This window comes from Typopeltis vanoorti, chromosome 3 (assembly GCF_054136105.1).
Source record: "Typopeltis vanoorti isolate ZY-2024b chromosome 3, IOZ_Tvanoo_1.0, whole genome shotgun sequence".
In the NCBI taxonomy this organism is placed as follows: Eukaryota; Metazoa; Arthropoda; class Arachnida; order Uropygi; family Thelyphonidae; genus Typopeltis; species Typopeltis vanoorti.
In genome coordinates this window covers 175,413,173-175,433,914 of record NC_143551.1, presented here as the reverse complement: position 1 = coordinate 175,433,914, position 20,742 = coordinate 175,413,173, and the positions used below count along the sequence as shown (strand labels likewise).

The 20,742-nt window shown below is 34.1% G+C and overlaps 1 protein-coding gene across 2 annotated transcripts in view; it reads right to left on the bottom strand.

Annotated features, from left to right (window-relative positions):
* LOC150108758 (transmembrane emp24 domain-containing protein 5-like) overlaps window positions 1-20,742 on the bottom strand; it is a 65,261-nt gene that overhangs the window by 34,603 nt on the left and 9,916 nt on the right. For both annotated transcript variants that reach the window (XM_090416215.1, XM_090416216.1), the window contains exon 2: window positions 13,600-13,717. In XM_090416215.1, the coding sequence (XP_090272341.1) occupies window positions 13,600-13,717 (118 nt within the window). The remainder of the gene's footprint in view (window positions 1-13,599; window positions 13,718-20,742) is intronic.

The window sequence follows — 20,742 nt, the reverse complement described above, 5'->3', positions numbered from 1 at the left end:
TATCGAAACTGGCCATTAAATCTGTTTTTTTAAGTTTGATATCCTTGATTTTAGAAACAAAATCTGCAGAGTTTTTAATATGTGAAGAGGAAATTCCAGAAAGATTTCTTAGAAACCTTGTGAAATATTTAGAGTGGTTATAGGTAAGAGAGTGTATGCCCTCAACTATAGGTCTGAGTGGGCAGTTTATTTTGTGAATCTTGGGGAGACCATCCAGTCGTGGGATTAAGGGATGAAGTGACCTAAGAGAAAGACGAATGTTTCTTTGCAACTCCAAGGTGGTTTTTAATAAATTATTAGTTCTATTGTGTAGTTCAATCATAGGGTCACTATTAATTTCTGAGTAATTATCACTGTTTAAAAGTTCCAAGATTTTATTATGGTAATAATAAATTAATAATAATTGATTCCTCTCATATCAACAACAGCCTGAGTTTTAATCTCTCTCTGACACACGTTGCCTCTGTTCAAGTACTGGCGCACTCGCGACAGTGCGTAGTATACGTTTGTACAGAACTCAAACTCGCATTTTGTTTTCAAACACGTTACTGTCTTTTTGTACTTATTCTGTTATTACAATTTTAAGTCTCTGTAATTCTTTATATACTTCTTTGATTGTGATACCTGAAGATGTTGATCAATTCAACGAAACTAGTAGTATCTTTTCAAATATATCATGTCATCTTTTTATCTCTCGGCATCAGTCATTAAAGCTTTTTCATATATATATATATATATATATATATATATATATATAACATACCATCTGGGGCTGCTGAAGATCAGATAATGAAATGCCAGGATACGTTTTTCACACACAGCTGACCTTACAATTGCAAACTCACAGAGACCATAAGAATAGTTTATAGTGAATTTCTTTTGTCATGACATAACTATGGAACTTGGTCAAGATTTTTCAGCAACTTATTATAGTGAGTGAATCTGTTATGAAAGTGTCCTAGTATACAGATTTAAACTACTAATGTTAGGCTCAATGACCTGTCACAGCCAAGTAACTTGAATTCTTAAAAACCTGCTTAACACTCAATTTACAGCTCACATCTCAGCTGTGAGCTGTAAATTGTGTGTTGTTCTTTCCTCTGGCCAGTTTGCCAGTTTTGTATTCACCTTCAGTTGAAAAGTTCTGATAAAAGTTTATGTCATCATCATCATCAAATTCCTGCCATGTACCCTCAAGGGGTGTACAGGATATGATAGTACTACATGAAAAATTTACATCATTACTAACTTCCTATCTACAATTTTCCTCCAAATCAGTCTGTTTAATGTCAAGATTCCAATATTATCGGGTCTTATATTTCTTATATTATCAGGCACTTTTTTACTGTATCACTCCATCTATATCTTGGTCTTCCTTTGGGTCGTTTTCTTGCCAACATGGCAAAGAACACTTGCTTTCCTAATCTTTCCTCGCATATTCTGTTTAAGTGACCATACCATCTGAGATTAGCTCTGCTAACACATTCCTGGATGCTGACAATGTCTAGTTCTTTCCTAATATCCTCGTTTTTAATATGATATTGCCATTGATGCCATCTGTTCATGCCCCTAATCTTTCTCAGGATTCTCATATCTGTAGTCTCTAGTCTTTGGTCAAGTGTTTTACTTCTAACCTAGCTCTCAGATCCATAAGTTAAAATTGGTTTAAACACTGTCTTGTATACAGCTAATTTAGTGTTTTGGCTAATTTCTCTCTTATTCCATATAAATTTATTCAGTTGACTTCCTACCATACCAGCTTTGTTGATTCTGTTGTCTATTTCCATATTTAACTTACCATCTTCTAAAAATTGTGCCTAAGGATGAAATGTTTTACTTGTTCTATAAGTTCTCCATTCACAATGCAGTTGACATTTTCAATGTTTCTGCCTATTTTCATAGTCTTTGTCTTTTTAATGCTGACTGACCTTTGTACCATATCTATTACAACAGTTATTCAATTTAGTCAGGGAATCTTGCAGACTTGTAGCGGATTTATTTAGAAGTACAACATCATCCGAATAAAGCAAGAATTCCAGATGATTGGAGAGCTCTATGCCAATCATCTGGTATTCATCCCTCTGTCTAGGACTTCTGATCCGGACAGCCTCCAATTTTGATATCAGATTTAATACTACTTTCCTTCATAATGTGATCCATACAGATAATAAATAACAGAGGAGATAATGTAAGGTTTATGTCCTAGATGGAATTCAAACCACAGTTTTTCCAACCAAATGATGTAATCAATCCTGACCGAGCTATGGATACTCCGCAAATATTCAAATATTAATGCAAAAACTCTAGATTTTAAACTTGAATTACAATTGAAGTTTCAATCATCTTTGCCAAAAATCGTCTCATTGGGTACATGCTAAGGCAACTCATGATAAAGGTGACTGAAGCTCTCAGTGCAAGTTAGAAGGAACTAACAGAATATACTGATACTAGGGGGGGGGCTCTGACGCACCCCCCCCCCCGAGTTCCGGACTGGTAGGCCGGTTCTCCTTGAATTCTGATGACTCGAAAAGGGGGTTCCACACTCAGGGTAGCTGCTGAGTTTCAAAACGTTTCAAATAACTTGACAAAAAATGTGACACAAACACGTTACAAAAAAAAGGCTTATCATTTTATATTATAGAGTAGATAAAGACACAACTAGTTGATGTCTCTATTTTAAAGAATGTACATCTTTAGGTGTACAAAATCAGCAAGAGTTTGCACCCATGCACAACAGGAAATACAGAAATAACTTAACACTTATGTTATTTATGTACTACAGTTGAACTCTGTTGTACTAAGAACAGAAATAACAAGCAAAAACCCATAACGATTTTAATTAATGCATATTCTCATACAATTGCTCATTTTTATAATGAGCATACTACACGAATATACTGTACAAATTTTGGTAGCTGTGCAAACATTGTTAATTACTCGGGTTGTTCATGGAATACCCAATTTTCAGAATAGACAAAAATGAAAGGAGTGACTCAGCTTTTATGACCACCTGCAAGATTATGAGTCAGATTATAACCTACTCTTATCCTTGGGAACTATCCCCAGTCTACCCACCCCTCCAGCAGTCTAGCCTCTGGCCCTCCTCCCTCACTTTAACCAAACACTGCACGACTGTAAAATCAGTTAAAAGCAAACCTCCCATCAGAAACATGTCTACTAAAAGAAAATGTCTCTCGGTTCATGAAAAAGTCTAAATTATTTGTGGGTTACAATGTGGTGCAAAAAAATGTTGAAGTATGTAAAAATTTTTTTTTGTCTTCTTCAACGGTATTGACATTGCAGAAGAATAATGATGTTTACATATCAGCACTGGGAAACAACATAACCAAAATCAAAAATTTAGAAAGTGCACTCTTACGAACGTTGATGAAACATTGTTTCAGTGGTTCACTACACAAAGAAGTGTTGATTCTAAAGAGATATTCTGATCTTGAAAGCTCAAGGAGAAAAATTTGTTAAACAATTTGGATGGGACAATTTTATATGTAATAATGACTTACTGGATCAATTTAAAATCCAACATGATATTGTTTATGCAAAAATTAGTGAAGAATCTTGATCTGCAGATCCAATAATGACAAATAAATGGATTGATCATGTCTGGGCAGAAATAAAAAAAAAATTCAGTTACAAAGACATCTACAATGTTGACAAAGAAGAACTTTATAATTTGACACCTGATAATACATTTAAATTCAAAGGGGTAAAATGTGTTGGCAAGAAAAAAAAAAAATCAATGACTCACTTGATGGTGCTCATATGTGCAAATATGACAGGAAATGATTAAAAAAAACTTACCTTATCAGAAAATTGTTAAAACCTCAGTCTTTCAAATATCAAAGTGAAAGCTTTCACACAAACATCAATTTTAAGATTCATAAATTCAAAGGATAATTAGGTTAAAAAAAAAAAAGTCTTATAGAGACTCAGAGTCTATACAGGCTTGTCCAGAACATGCTAACAGTCAGAATTTGAACCCACAATCTGTTGGTTAAGAAGTAGGTATGCTAATCACTCAGTCAACTAGGCTGGTCAAAGTTGGATACTGTTCAGTTTACTATAATTATAATTTTCTGAATTCTAATATACTAAAATATAATACTTATAACGATACATATCTAGGTGTTTGAATAGGTTGATATCTGATGAATTCATCAGCCACATAGAGTTATCCATTAAGATGGATGATCTCCATGTGTGCTTCAAACCAATTCTGTATTGGTCTGCTATGAGCTACCATCAGTGGCGACTCGTCCATTAAGGCTGCAGGGAAGTTCCTGTTTTATTATCACCGTTCTTAAAATTTTATATATTTATCTAAAACCATTATTTTCTTGTATGTAATACAATACTGCTCAATATTTTATTTTATATAATTCGTTTTGTAGCAATAGTTGTGTTATGAAATAGTCAATGTGCTGTACAGACTAGGGCTAGTATACTCAACCCCGGAGCTGCATTCAATGCAGACCATACCAAACCGCTACCTAGTGGGGATAACGTAGTGTGTGTGTGGGGGGGGGGGGGGTAACGCATGATTTATGTGCAGTCTGGGCTGGTAGCATTGCAGCCTAAGATACATTGCTACTACACGAGCACAACAAAGAACACAAATTAACGTCATTGTCATAGGTAAATATTATTGAGAAGAATTCTGTTAAATATTGTTAAATTCTGTTATATTTTAGTTTTATTAATAATATAATTTTTTCAATCCATACTGATTTTTTTAATATTTTTTTTTTACTTTTATTGCTACAGCCTCACCACCACAAATTCTTAGGGGCCACCACTGGCTACTACTAGTCCACACTGATCATACCCCCAGATAATATTGTAATAGAAGTTCTAGTGGTGCAATAGGAGTCAGTGTGCACCCCTATCATATGTTTCACTATCCAGACCAGTGGAGTTGATGTCATAGTATGGAATACATTGATCAGAATTAGAACTCCTGTTGCAGTATTGGCCAAAATATGACTGTCAACTGGTCATATGTTGACTCGTCTCTCAGTACACCTTTTTTCTACTCAGCATAGCATTCCAGAGACATGCTACTGAAGAAATACCAGCTGCTTACAGATCTTCAGCAACCAGAACCTCATATATACAAGAAAGCCATTGCATCCTTTGCTTATTATGAGCATCCACTTTGTTTGCCACTTTAATTGGGTTATGAAGTGGTTTTACCAGTTTGGCACCATTCTAGGAATACCATGACAACTGCAGTACTGGCCAACTAACAAAACGTGCCATAACTGAAATGGAAGTACCCAATGCTGAGCCCTCAAAATCATGTCATTAACTTTTTCCATTACTGCAACACTCTGGTATGCATATAATGCCATGCATATCTTTATGCTGCAATAGAATGGATGTTTGGTAACGGTACCAACGAATTTCAACAGAACGTTTCTAAAAGCCTCTTTAAACGGAAAAGTTCATATACGCTATGAGTCAGTGCAACTCCATTATTGTGTTACAGGAACAATACAATACATGCTAAACAGAAATTACCATGTCCAAATACTAATTTTTATTAAAAATTAACTTAGAAGTACAAGCGCCTGAATGCATGCTGTACATTGCTCCATTGACTATTCCTATGCTCAAACTCATTTTTGAGCATTAGTAGCATTGATTATTACCTGTATTAACTGCTGATGTGTTTCCAACTTATCACTGCTGTACACTTCAAGACTTATGACAGCCCAATAGGAAGAAATATAATGGAGGTAGGTCAGGTGACCAGTGTACCATAGCACAGGTCCATCTCTTCCTATCCATCTATAGCGCTCTATTATATGGCATTCACATATGGTACGTTGCAAGCAGTACATCCTGTAAAGGTAACTATAGGTTATTTTTCACAAAAATTCCTATAGGAATCCACTGTGTGATGTCCCTGGATGAAATGCATTCCAATAAGACGGTTACTTAATGATCTACATCACATGCTTATTGAAAACCTGTGCTGGAAAGCACGTTTTGTCGCCTCCTGTTGATTTTGTTATACTAAGCATGGAAATTTCATAAGTCATTTATACCATTATTATTATTTTTTTTTTAAATAACGAAACCTGTGGTGAAATCATAATTAAAAGAAACACACATATTAACCACAGTGAAAATTATTTACTTGTAAATATTTCATCCTAAGTATCTTAGGACATCATCAGTACTTAAAAGAAACACACGTATTAACCACAGTGAAAATTATTTACTTGTAAATAATTTTCACTGTGGTTAATACGTGTGTTTCTTTTAATTATTTACACCATTACGGGTGACCTGACCTTCATCTATAAACAGAAAGTCAGGAAGAATGTTCAAATTTGCCAGAAGCCATTCACGAAATTGCACATAGTGTGTTGAGAAAAGAGGTATTATACCCTTTGCAAGTGATATGGATAAAAGTTGTCAGAGTGCAGAATTTTTCAAAAGGTAAATGGAACACTAGTAATATGTCAAATTCTTCATAAAATTGAGTCTGGGCTTTGCTGCATTGCTTCCAGAACATTATCTTCATGGCACTCTTATGCACTTTCTACATTTGCTCATGGGTAGCAAACAGTCTTCCTATGACACAGTACACTGTTAAATTGTGAATGAAGATATTTATAATTAATAATACTTCATTGTTTGTCTCTTGCTTCTTCATCAGTTGCATCAGTCATGGGACTGGTAACTCAGCAGCAATTTCCTCCATTCCGCTCTGTCATTGGCTTTCTTCTTAACCTCCTGGTAACTCCTCAAACCAATGCTGTCTTTGACTTGGTCAAGAAAGCTTTTCCTCAGTCTGCCTTTTCTTCTTTTCCCCTCTATTTTGCCTTCAGTTATTCTTTTCACAAGTCCATCATGTCGAAGTATATGTCCAAACCACCTATCCCTTCTAATTTTGATCGATTTAATTAGAGTTCTTGTTTTGTTTATCTCTCTCAGGACTTGTTGGTTTGATTTTTTTTCTGTCCATTTTATTTTGTTCATGCGGCGCCAGCACCACATTTCAAAAGCTTCCAATCTTCTTACATCTTCTCTGCCTAGAATCCAGGTTTCACATCCATACAGTGCAATGCTCCATATCAATGTCTTTACTATTTTTTTTTTTCAATTATAGGTTGAGTTTTCCTGTTAAAATGCTTTTCATCTTAGAGAATTGGGCTTTTGCGTTGTTTATTCTTGATCTTATGTCTTCTCTTGTTCTGCTATTAGGCTTCCTAAATATTTAAAGCTTTTCACTTGTTTTATTTGTTTCCTGATGTCTATATGCTCTATATTGATAAGGATTTTGCCTGTAACAATGATTTTAGTCTTATCTGTGTTGATTTTCATTTTATATTTTTCAAGGTTACTATTTAGTAATTCTCGCATTGCTTTTAATGTTCTTCTGTTTTCTGCTACAAAGGCTATGTCATCAGCAAATCGTATACACATGACTTGCTCACCATTTATCTTTATGCCACTATTTATTTTATCTTTAGTTTCCTGAATGGCCTTTTCAATATATAAATTAAAGTGGTGAAAGTATACATTCCTGTCTTACTCCACTCCTTATATTTATTATTTTCTCCTTATCATTGATTTTAATCCGTTCATTTTGATTTTTGTAACTTTGATAAATTATTTTCCTATCCCTCAAATCTATGCCGATATTAGTTAGACAATTTAGGAGTATTTATATCCTCTATCATAGATTTGAGCTATTAATTGATAGAGTAAGGTTTTTGTCTCATCACCTAGATTTTGTAGCAGTTCTATAGGAATATTGTCTCTACACCTGGACTTTTTCCCCTTACTCATCTTGGACAGTGCTTTATCAAATTCTTCTTGCATTATTGGGGGTCCTAGATTATCTTCATTTTGATTTTCTCTGCTGATATCAGCATCAAGCTCGTCGCCATTATAGAGATTTTCAAGATAATTCTTCCATTCCATTAATATATCGTCAGATTCTATTAGTAATTTTTCATTTTCATCTTTGATGGCATTGTTTTTGCTGTTCTTATTAAATTTGAAAGTTAGTTTGTTAATTTCTTTATAGGCTTTCTCTATGTTTACTTTTTAAATAATTCATCTATGTTATTACACTGTTCTTCCAGGTATTCTTTTTTGGCTTGTCTACATTTTCTTGTAATTTGATTTTTAAGATATTTCTATTTGGCCACATCTTCTTTAACAGCATTTTTATATTTTCTTTTTTCATCCATAAGGCCAAGTATTTCATCTGTTATCCAATGTTTTCTTTTTTCTTTTTCTGCATTTTTCAATAATTGATTTGATGAATTTGTAATTAACTCTTTAATCATATTCCATTGGTTTTCAATATTATTCTGACTATTTATGTTTTCTGGAATGTTACGATCAGTTGCCTCTTGGTATCCTCTCTTTATAATTTTTCAAGGTTCCATCTTATTGGTTTGTATCTTTGGATTTGTTTCCTATGTTTCAGTTCTGTTTTCATTAAGACAAGGTTATGGTCACTACTAATGTCAGCACCTGGATAGCTTTTGAAATTTTTTATTTGGTTTCTGTATCTTTTCTTGACCAATATACAGGGTGTCCCAAAATTCACGCAAGAAGTAATTTTGATAGAAAACACAGGTTTTTAATTAAATATTGTAATGTCTTATTGATTCATAAAGTATACAGTATAGGGTTATGCATGGAATAGCATATCAGGTAAATGGCCTCCACGGCTGTGCTGGCACATATGCACTCTTTTGTTGAAATTTTCCATGACCGTTTTGCATAAATGTGGCTGAATTTCGTTGATACAGTGCTCAATTTCCTCCTTCAAGGTGTGGGTGGTTGTGGGCTTGTTGGCATAAACCTTAGACTTCAAAAATCCCCAAAGAAAAAAGTCCAACGGCGTTAAGTCACATGATCTGGGCGGCCACTTCTGATCACCAAAATGGGAAATTACACGACCAGGAAATGACTCATGCAGTAATTGAATTGTTTATCGGGCTGTATGGCATGTGGCACTGTCTTGTTGAAACCACATGTTGTCCACATCCATATCTTGCAATTTAGGCACAAAAAACTGGATTATCATGTCGCGATAGCGAGCACCATTAACTGTTATTGCCTTACCAGCCACATTTTCGAAGAAGAATAGACCGATGATGCCTCCAGCCCAAAATCCGCACCAAACAGTGACATGTTGTGGATGCATTTGTTTCTCAACAATCACTCGTGGATTTTCTGAACCCCAAATGCGACAATTTTGTCGATTAACGAAGCCATCAAGATGAAAATGAACCTCATAGCTGAAGATGATTTTGTTCGAAAAATAAGCATCCACTTGTTGTTGTTCCATAATCCATTCAACGAACTCTCTTCGCTGTGTGTGGTCAGTAGGCTTCAGTTCTTGAGTCAATCGAACTTTGTAAGCATTAAGATGCAAATCTTTCGTGAGAATATGCTGTAGAGAGCTTCTCGAAATGCCCAATTCAAGACCACGGTGCCGAACTGATGTTCCTGGACTCTCAGCAACACTCTCACGAACTGCTTCGATGTTTTCTGTTGAACGACTTGTTGAAGGATGACTATAAGATCACTAATTGATCCCGTTTCCTTGAATTTTTTAATTAATCTTTTCACAGTTGTTAAATCACTATTCTGACCATATTTTGTACGAAAATTGCGAACTGTAGCTGCCAAACCTTCATTATTTTTAACATATTGCTCAACAATGAAAATGCATTGTTCTTTCATGTAGCGCTCCATTTTTAATAACCCTGAACTGTCAGCTGTCACTTTTTTCTCGTTGGCAGCACTTTACCGCACAAATGGCACTAAATTTAAATCTTACGTGAATTTTGGGACACCCTGTATAATCTATTTGATATCTATTTGAATCCCCAGGCGCTTTCCATGTGTATCTTCTTCTTTTTGGAACTTGAAATAGTGAATTTGCTGTAACTAACTGTTTTTGTGTACAAAATTCTATTAACTGCTTTCTTCTTTCATTCCTACGTCCAAGACCAAATCTTCCTGAAACATTATCATTGCTCTCTTGTCCCACTATAGGATTCCAACTCCCATTATTATTGTATTGTCTCTGTCTTTAAAGCTGCTCCAGATTTCTTCTATTTGTTCATCGCTATGTTGTGATGTTGGCATGTAGATCATTATAATATTGAGGTTTACTGGTTCATTTTGAATGCTTATCGCCATGATTCTGTCACTATAGTTAACTATTGTAGTGATTAACTTTCCAACTTTTTCATGAAGCATTATTGCAACACCTGACTCACCCTTCTTTTGTCCTGAATATATTATCTGAAATTCTCCACTCCAGAAATCACTCTGTCCCTCCCATCTCGTCTCACTAATGCCCAGAATGTCTATTTCAAGTCTTTCCATTTCTTTTTTCACATTTTCTATTTTACCTGGTTCTAGCAGTGTTCTCGCATTCCATGTTCCAATATTCAGCTTATTTCTTGTCTTCATTTTTGAATAAGTACCAGGATTTTGTTGGCTGTCGACCTGAGAAGCCCGGTTACTTCTCCTGCCGGGCATGACTCCTTCAGTGAAGGCTCCATCGCCAATCTTGATTTCATTTTTGACTTCCATTGCTGCTTTTACTTGGGAATGTAATGTGGTGGTTTCCCCTTGCCTTCCACATCGCAGTATTGTAACATGTATGCTACAGGAAGTTAATACAAGTAGTGCTGCTGCCCACTACTATAACTATTAGTGGTTAATTGAAAGAGGAGGAAACACCCCTAGCCCGAGTACTCTAGCTTCAGGGAGAATGGAGGACCTCCTCCTGGGGGTTAGTATGCAAGAAAAGAGACAGAAAGTTTTAAGTAAAGAATCCTCATTAGAAAGAATGTTAGTATGAGGGTAGAAGCAGGAAGTGGAAGAGTTAGAGAAAAGCATGACCAAAAGCTCTGAAATAGATCATACTTAGCTCTGGGACCCCGGGTTAGCCATGCCTGTGCCTGCAAGTCGCAAGCCCCATGGGGAAATTAGCTTAACTGCTCTTAAGCTAATAATATTCCACTTAATTCTAATCATCTCATAGTTTCACAGCAACTACATAACTAGTTTCTCATACTTCTATAACTTGATGAAGAATTTTTGAAATGGCCCACACGATCATTGATATTGCAGGCTTGTCATGTGCACTCATGAGGCAAAATATTATGTTACCTGCTTAGTAGTGTGTTGCTGTACTCTGGCCAAGATAACTGCTTGCACCTATTTTAGCATTGGCTCCACCAGACCATGAAAGGTGTTATAAGATATTCTGAATCAATTAGACAGATTAACATCCCAGAGGCAAGTAACCAAGAGTGGCAAGAAACAGTTGTCAACTCGAAGATATACCCCATTCCACTAAGGAATGAGGCATATCATGATTGCACAGATGATGGATGAGATTCAAATCAGGAGAATTAGGTAGCTAGGGGAGAAAGAGGAATGTTGCATATGCTCTATGAACCATGAATGCACAATGCGAGTCTCTTGCTTATAAAATGTTATTCATGTAATTCCTTTTGAGTTTTATTAGTTAATTTTATTTATGTAATTTTAGGGTATATCATAGACATGAAAAGGCTCTGTATTAAAGTGTCATTTATTTTATTTGCTTTATTCCTTTAATAATAATATAATAAACTCTGTATTAAAGTATGTAATTTTAATATATCTAGAAGATTCCTTGTGATATCATTTAATTGACTGTTGTGAGAAATCATTCAATTTCTCCTAGCGCGTGAACTACTATATACCAAGGGAAAAGCAAGTTCGATGTGAGCTAAACCGGTGAGAATCAGTTACTGGCGAGAAAAAGGAACGAGTGGACACGAAAACAAAAGTAGAAAAGGAGAAACGAGTGGGGGAGTATAGAGAACAGTGGCTAGAGACTGAAGGGGGGTTTTTGACGTGCCAAAAACGCAATAGAAAGGACCAGGAATCGCTTGGCATTTTAACTTACCTTTTTCGGAGTTGGATTTCTACCAAAACTTCCTAACGCCTAGGTGAAAAAAGTGCAGGACATAGGATAATACGCATAAGAAAAGGAAGAAATGGGTAGATAATTTAAACCAAGTGCAAAAATGTTATATTTTCCCGAGTCTATAAATCAATCACGGAAATAGAAGATTCTTTTAAGTTTGTGTTACTACAAAGTAAAAGTCAGCAAGGACTTTAAAGATGTTATTCGATCTCCTTATGATGTGATGAAGCTATATCCTGGTAAGATTACCTTTACTATACTTATTGAGAAGTAACGAAAATTAATTCTGCCGAAAGTAATTTATTCCTAGTTGCTGTATTCAGTGAGTCAAGATTGAATGTGTGATGTGCTAAGACTTTTCCCTCTTCAAGTGACAAATGCTATATTATTGAATTAAGTGTTCATTGACTGAATGAGAATATTGAGAAGCCTATTTGTTGTAATTTAGGAATCTCGAACTTACAAGAACTAATTTTGATTGACTGAGCTTAGAGAATTACAAATGAATGTCTGATAGTTCATGAGTTGTATTCTTTCTGAATATCTTGAACTGATTTGATATTTAAAATGTTTTGGGATGTAACCTTGGTCAGAGTGAGGTTGTGATAGAAGTTCTTTGTAACAAGAAGAATATCTGTTAATATAGTTTTTAATTATAAATTTTAAGCTCAGCTGAGTAGTGTACTAGTATCTTAATGAGAGTTTTATATTCGTTTAATTTGTAATGTCCATGTTGGAAGATTGTGTTATGAAGTAATTATATGTGACACTGCATTAAATGTTTTTTTTTTTTTTTTATCTAAGATCAATCTAGAATTTGTCTGATTTTCTTTCACTGAACCGCTCATTAAACATTTCGAACCAAACGTGGGAGCTTTGCTTAATAGCGAGAACCTCAGCCAAAAATCAGCTTTATAATAACCTGGTACAGTTGAAGGTTGATTTATCAAAGTTGTTCATGCAATTCAGAACATAGAGTGGTGCAGTATAATACAAATTTTCTTTATGTTCGGATGATATATCAGCCTACAACTAGTTAAATACTAACGAGAGAGAACTATAAGACGATAAAACTTGATTGAGCAGAAGCTACAATCCAACAACATCCTATAATCCAACTTGCAAACACTGAGTGATGAGGAATCACATGGTATGGGTACTGTTGCTGATGTTCCACTTCAGTGGCACATCCATTCCTATCACTTGAAAACGTTCAAAATACTGTGTATGAACAACAAAATTACACAAGCAGAATGAACATAATGCTACAACAGTGCCACCTCGTTACTATTCCAGTCAATGACAATAATAATAATTGAATTGACAGTGTATGTGAAGTTTTCTAATTAAAATAACCTTGAGAACACACTGCTGAAATTTGTCAGTTACATCACAAAACACTTTGTATATGAGGATGGTCATAACCCAATGCTTGTTAGTGCGATTCAATAATAATTCAAGTTATCTTTAAATTTAAATATTTCATGTCACTAAATAAATCGTTATACTATGTTATATATTGTTATACTAATTATTGTTTACTAGCAAGATAATAAACATAAAATTAAAATACTAAATGTTTAGTTCAAAATTAATTATTTTGAACATACTTGTGCATAGCATCTGCCTGTCTGTAGTTCGTAATCAGTTCTCTACCTTTAGGTGAATAAAAGTGAAAATTTATCTCTAATTCTTGATTAATTTCTACATCCCCAAAACTTGCATCGACTACCTGTAACATTAATTTACATAATAAATATACAGCTTATATATTCCATGAATTATCTCAAATTAATATAAATAAGATCTTATTATCAATAAAAAGAATTTAACCTTTATTCTCTTCATTATACTTTTTTTTGACATTATGATTTATTATTAACCATTTAAGCAGTAAAGCAGTATATATGTGTGACCATGTTTCTGTCTGAAAACCACACACACGTAAGGGAGGATCTGGAAAGTTCTGATAAACACCTAGAACAAAAATTAATTAATTTTATGTCTTATATATCCTAAAGAAAAACAACAAATTATTACAATTTCATGAAGCATGGGGGATAAAGGATTTTAAGATATGTTCTTTCTTTGTGGTTATATCAGTTGCTTTAATATCATTTTTATCCTAGGTGTTTATCAGAACCTTTCAGACCCCCTCCCCCATACATTCATCAGTTTTAATTACTGAAGTGTCTGCATGGTTAGTCTGGTGGCTTTACACTTCGCAACCATATGCTTGGGGAAGGAGTGTCCTGGGTTCGATTCCCGTCTAGTGGAAACACTACTCTAGTGTTTCCACTAGAATAGTTCTTAACTGTTGAGCCACTTCACTTGGAGGAGGGAATGCCTCATGAAGATCACAAAAGGAGGGCATAATTTATAAAAGCATAATTAATAAACATTTTATTGAGATGTCAAAATATTTGGTTTTCCCTTTTCCAAAAGTTTCATACATGTTTTTGTACACCTCTTCAGGAGAGTTTGTTAGATATCAATTAAATAAGAGACCTCTAATATATCAAAGCTGGAATGGAATCAGCAGCTGAATACTGGTTTCACAAACGGACATGTGATAAAACATGTACTAAATGGAATTGAAATTCTTATTCTTGTTTCATGTTCTTAGATGACACTATAGTTCTTACATTATTATTATGTGACACCTCTAGGGAGCCATTAGGTAGATGTGCCAGCATTTTCTGAAGCCTTCCTTGAATTTTCTGACAAAGCAGCTATAGATTATACAGCAAAGTCAGATAAAAGCTACTTTTATGTCAAGTTGTCAAAGTATTTTCAAAATTTTGTCCATTACATGTTGGATATATGAGTTACTGTGCCTTTATATTCTAGCTTATTTGTTATTGTCTGAGTGAGAAGGATTTTGCAAGCTCTTTGAGTGCCTTGTACCTATATCCATTTAGAGATAGGTTATGGCACTGGATTTCTCTTCTCTATGTGGCTAGAGATGTATGCTCTCTCTCTTTCTCTCTCTCAGTATTTTAATTATTCCTATTTTCTGCATAGGGTGATGGTGGTGTACATAGCCTTTCTGTATATTGAATAACCAAGTTTTTTCTCTTTGGGAAATGTTAGTCTTTGGGGAAATGAAGAAGATAACTAGTTCAGTGAATCTTTAGTTGGATTGGATGTTGACCAGCTACTGCTTATATTTTTATAGCCTTAGAAGGAAATTCTGTAAAGAAAATAAACTAATAATTACGAATACTTGGTTTAAAAAATCTAAGAGAAGACTATACACATGGAAAAAACCAGGAGATACAGAAAAGTTTTCAAATTGATTACATTATAGTAAAGCAAAGATACAAGAATAGTATAAAAAATGCATGCACATATCCTGGAGCTGATATTTACTCTGACCACAACCTACTATTCATAGAAATAAATGTGAAACTAAAGAAAATAAAAGGTATGAAAAGGAAAAAATGGAAGTTAGAGAAATTAAAAAATACCAAGGAATTTGGAAATAGATTGGAGAAAAAATTAGAGGAAACAAGTTTTGTCAAAACTGAAGATCCAGAAAAGAAATGGGAACAAGTTAAAGAGAAAATAAAGAAGATTGCCGAAAAAGAAATTGGATATGTAAGAGCTAAAAGAAATAAAAAAACCTTGGATAATTAATGAGATGATTTCTCTAATGGAAGAAAGAAGAAAATGGAAAAATAAAGACACCCCAGAAGGGAAAATACAATATAGAACTCTGAATGACAAATTGAGAAGGGAAGCAGAAAGAAGTAGAGAGGATCGGCTTAAAAAACAATGTGAAGAAATGGAAAATTATGAGAGAGTGGGAAGATATGATCTTTTATATGAAAAAACAAGAAGCATGAATCACAAGAGAAATGGAATTCAAGCTAGACACATAGAAAATAAGAATGGAGAATTCATAACTGAAGAAGATAAAATCCTAATGAGATGGAAAGAATACATTGAAGATCTATATGACAAAGAAAATAGACCAAATAAGTTGCCATTAGAAGATATAAAGAAGGTAAATGAAGATGATCTAGGCCCAGAGATTTTGAAGACAGAAGTAGAAATGGCCATTAAAGAACTAAAATGTGGAAAGGCAGAAAGAATAGATGAAATACCTGCAGAATTCCTGAAACAACTTCAGAAGAAAGGAACTGAAGAAATAACCAAAATAATAAATTTAATTTATAACAAAGGAGAACTACCAAAAGATTTTATGATCTTAATATTTATACCTATACCAAAGAAAAGTAATGCAATGAACTGCAAGGATTTTAGAACAATAAGCCTCATTTCCCATACATCAAAAATACTTATGAGAATCTTAACATGAAGAATTGCATCTAAAGTGGAAGAATTTCTTGGAGAAGATCAGTTTGGTTTCAAGAAGGGTAGGAGGAACAAGAGATGCAACTGGACTGTTAAGAATAGTACGTGAAAGAAGTCTGGAAGTGAATATCTGTTATATAGATTTTGAAAAAAACTTGTGACTTTGTAAAATGGAATAAGATGGTGGAAGTAATGGAAAAGACTGGTATAGATTGGAAAGACAGAAGGTTAATTATTTCACTATAAATGGGACAAACTGCCATTATGATAGACATATGGTACAACAGAACCAGGTATCACTGGAGAGGAGTAAGACAAGGCTGTTCTCTGTCACCAATTTTGTTTAACATGTATTTCGAAGCAATGTTAAAAGAAGCACTGGAGAATTCGGAAGAAGGAATAAAGATTGGATATTTGCAATAAGATACGCAGATGACAAGAAGAAGGCATTACTGTCAAATACTGAAACAGGACTACAACATCTGTTGAACAGATTACTGAAATCCTGTATCAATTGTGGAATGAAAAGGTAATGAAAATAGCAAGGAAAGAAGCAAATATGGATATCAGAATAAATGGGGAAAAATTGAATCAAGTAAAGACATATAAATATCTAGGAAGTGTTATTAGCGGTGACAGAAGATGTAAAAGTGACATAAAAGCAAGAATAGTGATGGGAAGAGATGCCTTTAATAGAAAATGGAATTTATTCAGATGTAAAATGAATAGAAACCTCTAATAAAATGTTATGTGTGGAGTGTTGCCCTCTATGCAGCTGAAACTTGGACATTGAAGAAAGAAGAAATTAAGATTTTGGAAAGCTTTGAGATGTGGATTTGGAGAAGGATGGAAAAAATCAAATGGACAGATAAAATAACTAATGAACAGGTCTTTAAAAGAGTAGAGGAAGAAAGAAGTCTGTTAAGGAGGATGAAAAGAAGCAAGGGAAACTGGATTGGACATATTCTGAGAGGGAATGGAATCATCAGAGATGCAATCGAAGGAAAAATAGCAGAAAAAGACACAGAGGAAGAGTAAGGAAAACAATGCTAGATGATATGCTGAATGATGCTGAATGTACACCACCTTGAAAGAGAAGGCTCAGAACAGAAGAGAGTAGAAGGAAAGTTTCTACTACTAAAAGAACCTGCTCAATTGCAGAATACTCAAGAAGAAAGAAATGGAGGAATGATGAGTGCCAGTGCTTATCAGCCTGGTTGGCCGAGTGGTTAGCATATCTGCTCTCCAGTTAAAAGACTGCAGGTTCAAATCCCACCATGGGCATGGATGTTTGTGATCGTCTAGGAAAATACTAGTGGTGGTGGATAGTAGATAGTGTTGGTGTAGATCAGGGTTTCCCAAACTGTGTTTCACGGAAGGTGAATAAGTGTTCTGCAAGAAGTTCTCCTGGAATTTGTCATTTTAGTTTTCTAAGCATATTTTATGAATAAATATTTTATAGTGGAAATATTCTGAGGAGAATAATATTCGTGAATATGTCGAAAAGCTTAGACCCAGAATGCCTAATAACATGTGTTAGTGACCAAGCCGTGTATTTTTAAATGTGGAAGTATTCATGAATTATCGTTAATTTTCACACATCGAAATCTTTCAACATTTGGGAAATGGAATACCACTGTTTATGACCAGTCATAAAAATTGCCTGCAAGCGGATTATAACAATGGGCAGCGTATCCTCTGTTCTCAAAACTGAAGGAAATGTCAGTGACCAAGCAACATATTTTTAAACGTGGAAATATTCATGAATTATCGTTAATTTTCACACATCGAAATCTTTCAACAATCGGGAAAGAGAATACCGCTGTTTACGAATGATCATAAAAATTGCCAGCAAGCCAAATACAACAATGGGCAGCGTATCCTCTGTTCTCAAAACTGAATGAAATAAGATCCGTGTTGCAAATGTTAGTGACCAATCAGCAAGGAAGCATAAAGAAAATTTTTCCACTAAAACTGAAGATCAAGATAGTCTGTAACCGGTTTTCAAATCTAGTAATACTGAATACTTTCTTCGCAAGTTCGTATTGTAGAGTAAAAGTTTCAAAACCGTAGTGCCGTGATTTTTTAAAAGTAATAGGCCTGCAGGTTTAAAATTTTAATATGAATAAGAGACAAGGGACTTTGTTTAATTTTGGTATTAAAAAACCTCTTATTGAAGATGTTTGTGATGCAACAGATAATAAGTCATCCAGAAAAGGAGGGGGAAAACTACCAGCAAACAGGAGAAAAAGTATGCATTCACTCGTAAGTACAGTGGTATCTCGCTAATCCAAACTAATAAAAACCGTGCTCATTCGGATTAGCGAAAAGTTCGAATTAACGAGTTTTCCCCCAAGAGACAACAATAACTAGCGTTTACGACAAATATAATCAGATTCTAATGGTACATCAATTTAATTCTGTAAATAAATGAAGTAACTGGTAGGAAAAAAAGCTACTGTATTGTAATGTAAAAAATAAAAATTAATATAGCACACAAGTTTATTTTAGTAAAACATTTAGTTTGTATGTATCTAATGTATTGTTGAGGATTCTGATTTAATAAAATTGCATAGTTCAGTACATAAATTAATTTGCGTAAAAATATCACTTTCTGGTACACAACACAAAAAAAAGTTTCACAAAATAACACAAAAAAAGTTTTTTGATTTCTTTGTAAAAAAAGTCACCGATTTTCTTTGGCTTCTTGGAAGCTAAACTTTTTTCGAATCCTTTTCTCGGAGCTGCATTAGCAATAAAATTTTGTGGAATGGCGTATCATTATGCTTAGCCCATTCTATACACATATTAAAACTGTCAGCTGCCCTTCACGTTTTCCTTTTTTTTCTTCAAGTTCTTTATCGTCATCTAATTCATTCTGTAACGTGATATTTATAATTTCAGCATCTGATTTCATTTCGATTTCACTTTCAGTTCTACCTTTAATCCATTCCATAATATCTGTTTGAGAAATTTCAATATCTGGATTTATATTTTTAACCAAATTATGCACGTTTTGAATTTCCTCTTTTTGTGTATCACCGTAGTTATACTATACTGTAATAATAATAAAATAAATAATAATAGTTAAAATAATAATTATTAAAAAAAAATAGTACACAAAATAATAATGTGTGATAAATAAAAATTTTTTTCTTTCAATCCGCAGTTCGGATTACTGGAGGGTTCAGACTAAAGAGGTTTGGATTAGTGAGATATCACTGTACTTATATAAATTTTTGGTGATCAGAATGGGATATGTCAATGAAAATCAGCACAAATCAATTTAATGATGTTTATGTTTAATTAATTATTAATTAATCATTTATTAATTAATAATAAAAAACCAGCTAAATTAACAATTAATTAATACATTATAAATAACCAAGGTGTTCCATGAAAATATCAGGATTTGTGAAGTGTTTCGTTGTAGGAAAAGTTTGGGAAACGCTGGTGTAGATGATGCAGTTGGTGGTTGTGGTGAAGATGGAGAGTTGTAGAGTAGGTGCCCTCCCTCAATGAGTCTTGAACTCCCTGGAGGTGTAAAATAATAATAATAATTTAGCAGAAAAGCATCCATAAAAGTACATGTAGAAAACAAAGAGTGAGCTTGTGTGCACAAGAGAAAGGAGAGGATTACTGATTAAACAAACTGCTCTCTTCTTCAGCATAGAATAGTGCACTCTAATTTGCCCTGCAAATCAGACAGCAATATTCTATGGTTGAGCAGATTTGAAATTTGTATACAGAGTTAGTAATAGCTGTAAAAGTTACACCTTGAGGCAGGAAAGAATACAAGGAGGCTGAAAGGCTATATATATAATGCATTTGTGCAAGAAAGTTAAAATCACCCTGAAAGAAGCAATCTGTTAGTCTTAGGATCCAGGTATTATTAAAGTTAAGGGGAAGTGAATTGAGATTTTTCATGCAAGTCAAACATGATTGTTTTGGTATAGCAATTTAATTCATGTTTTGGTTGTCAAAACTATGGATAGGATCTGACACAAATGGGAATCACTTATGCATTGGAAGAAGAGGATCAACAAAGGGTAGATAAAAAGTGAATGGCAGAGAAAAAAAAAAAATTTGCCCACCCAAATCATACTGGTTAAAAGATAGGGTGGCTGTTTAAATGAGCAGGCCTCAATGTTAGAGCCTACCTAGAAATGTCAAAGATACATCATCTATATCATGATGCAAAACTTTTCCATGTTATGCATCATGATATAGATGATGTAACTACCTTTTTTTTTTCTTTTTATGGGCTAAATACAAGCTTTGCTTTCATGTAGTAAAGTAAATGCTAGCTGACTATGAATAGATGATGGAAATGACAGAGGAAATATTAACACTGCTTAATATTTCATGGTGATATTTAATATTTAAACACTGATTAAGATTAAGCTTCATTTAATTAGATTTATTTTAAGTTT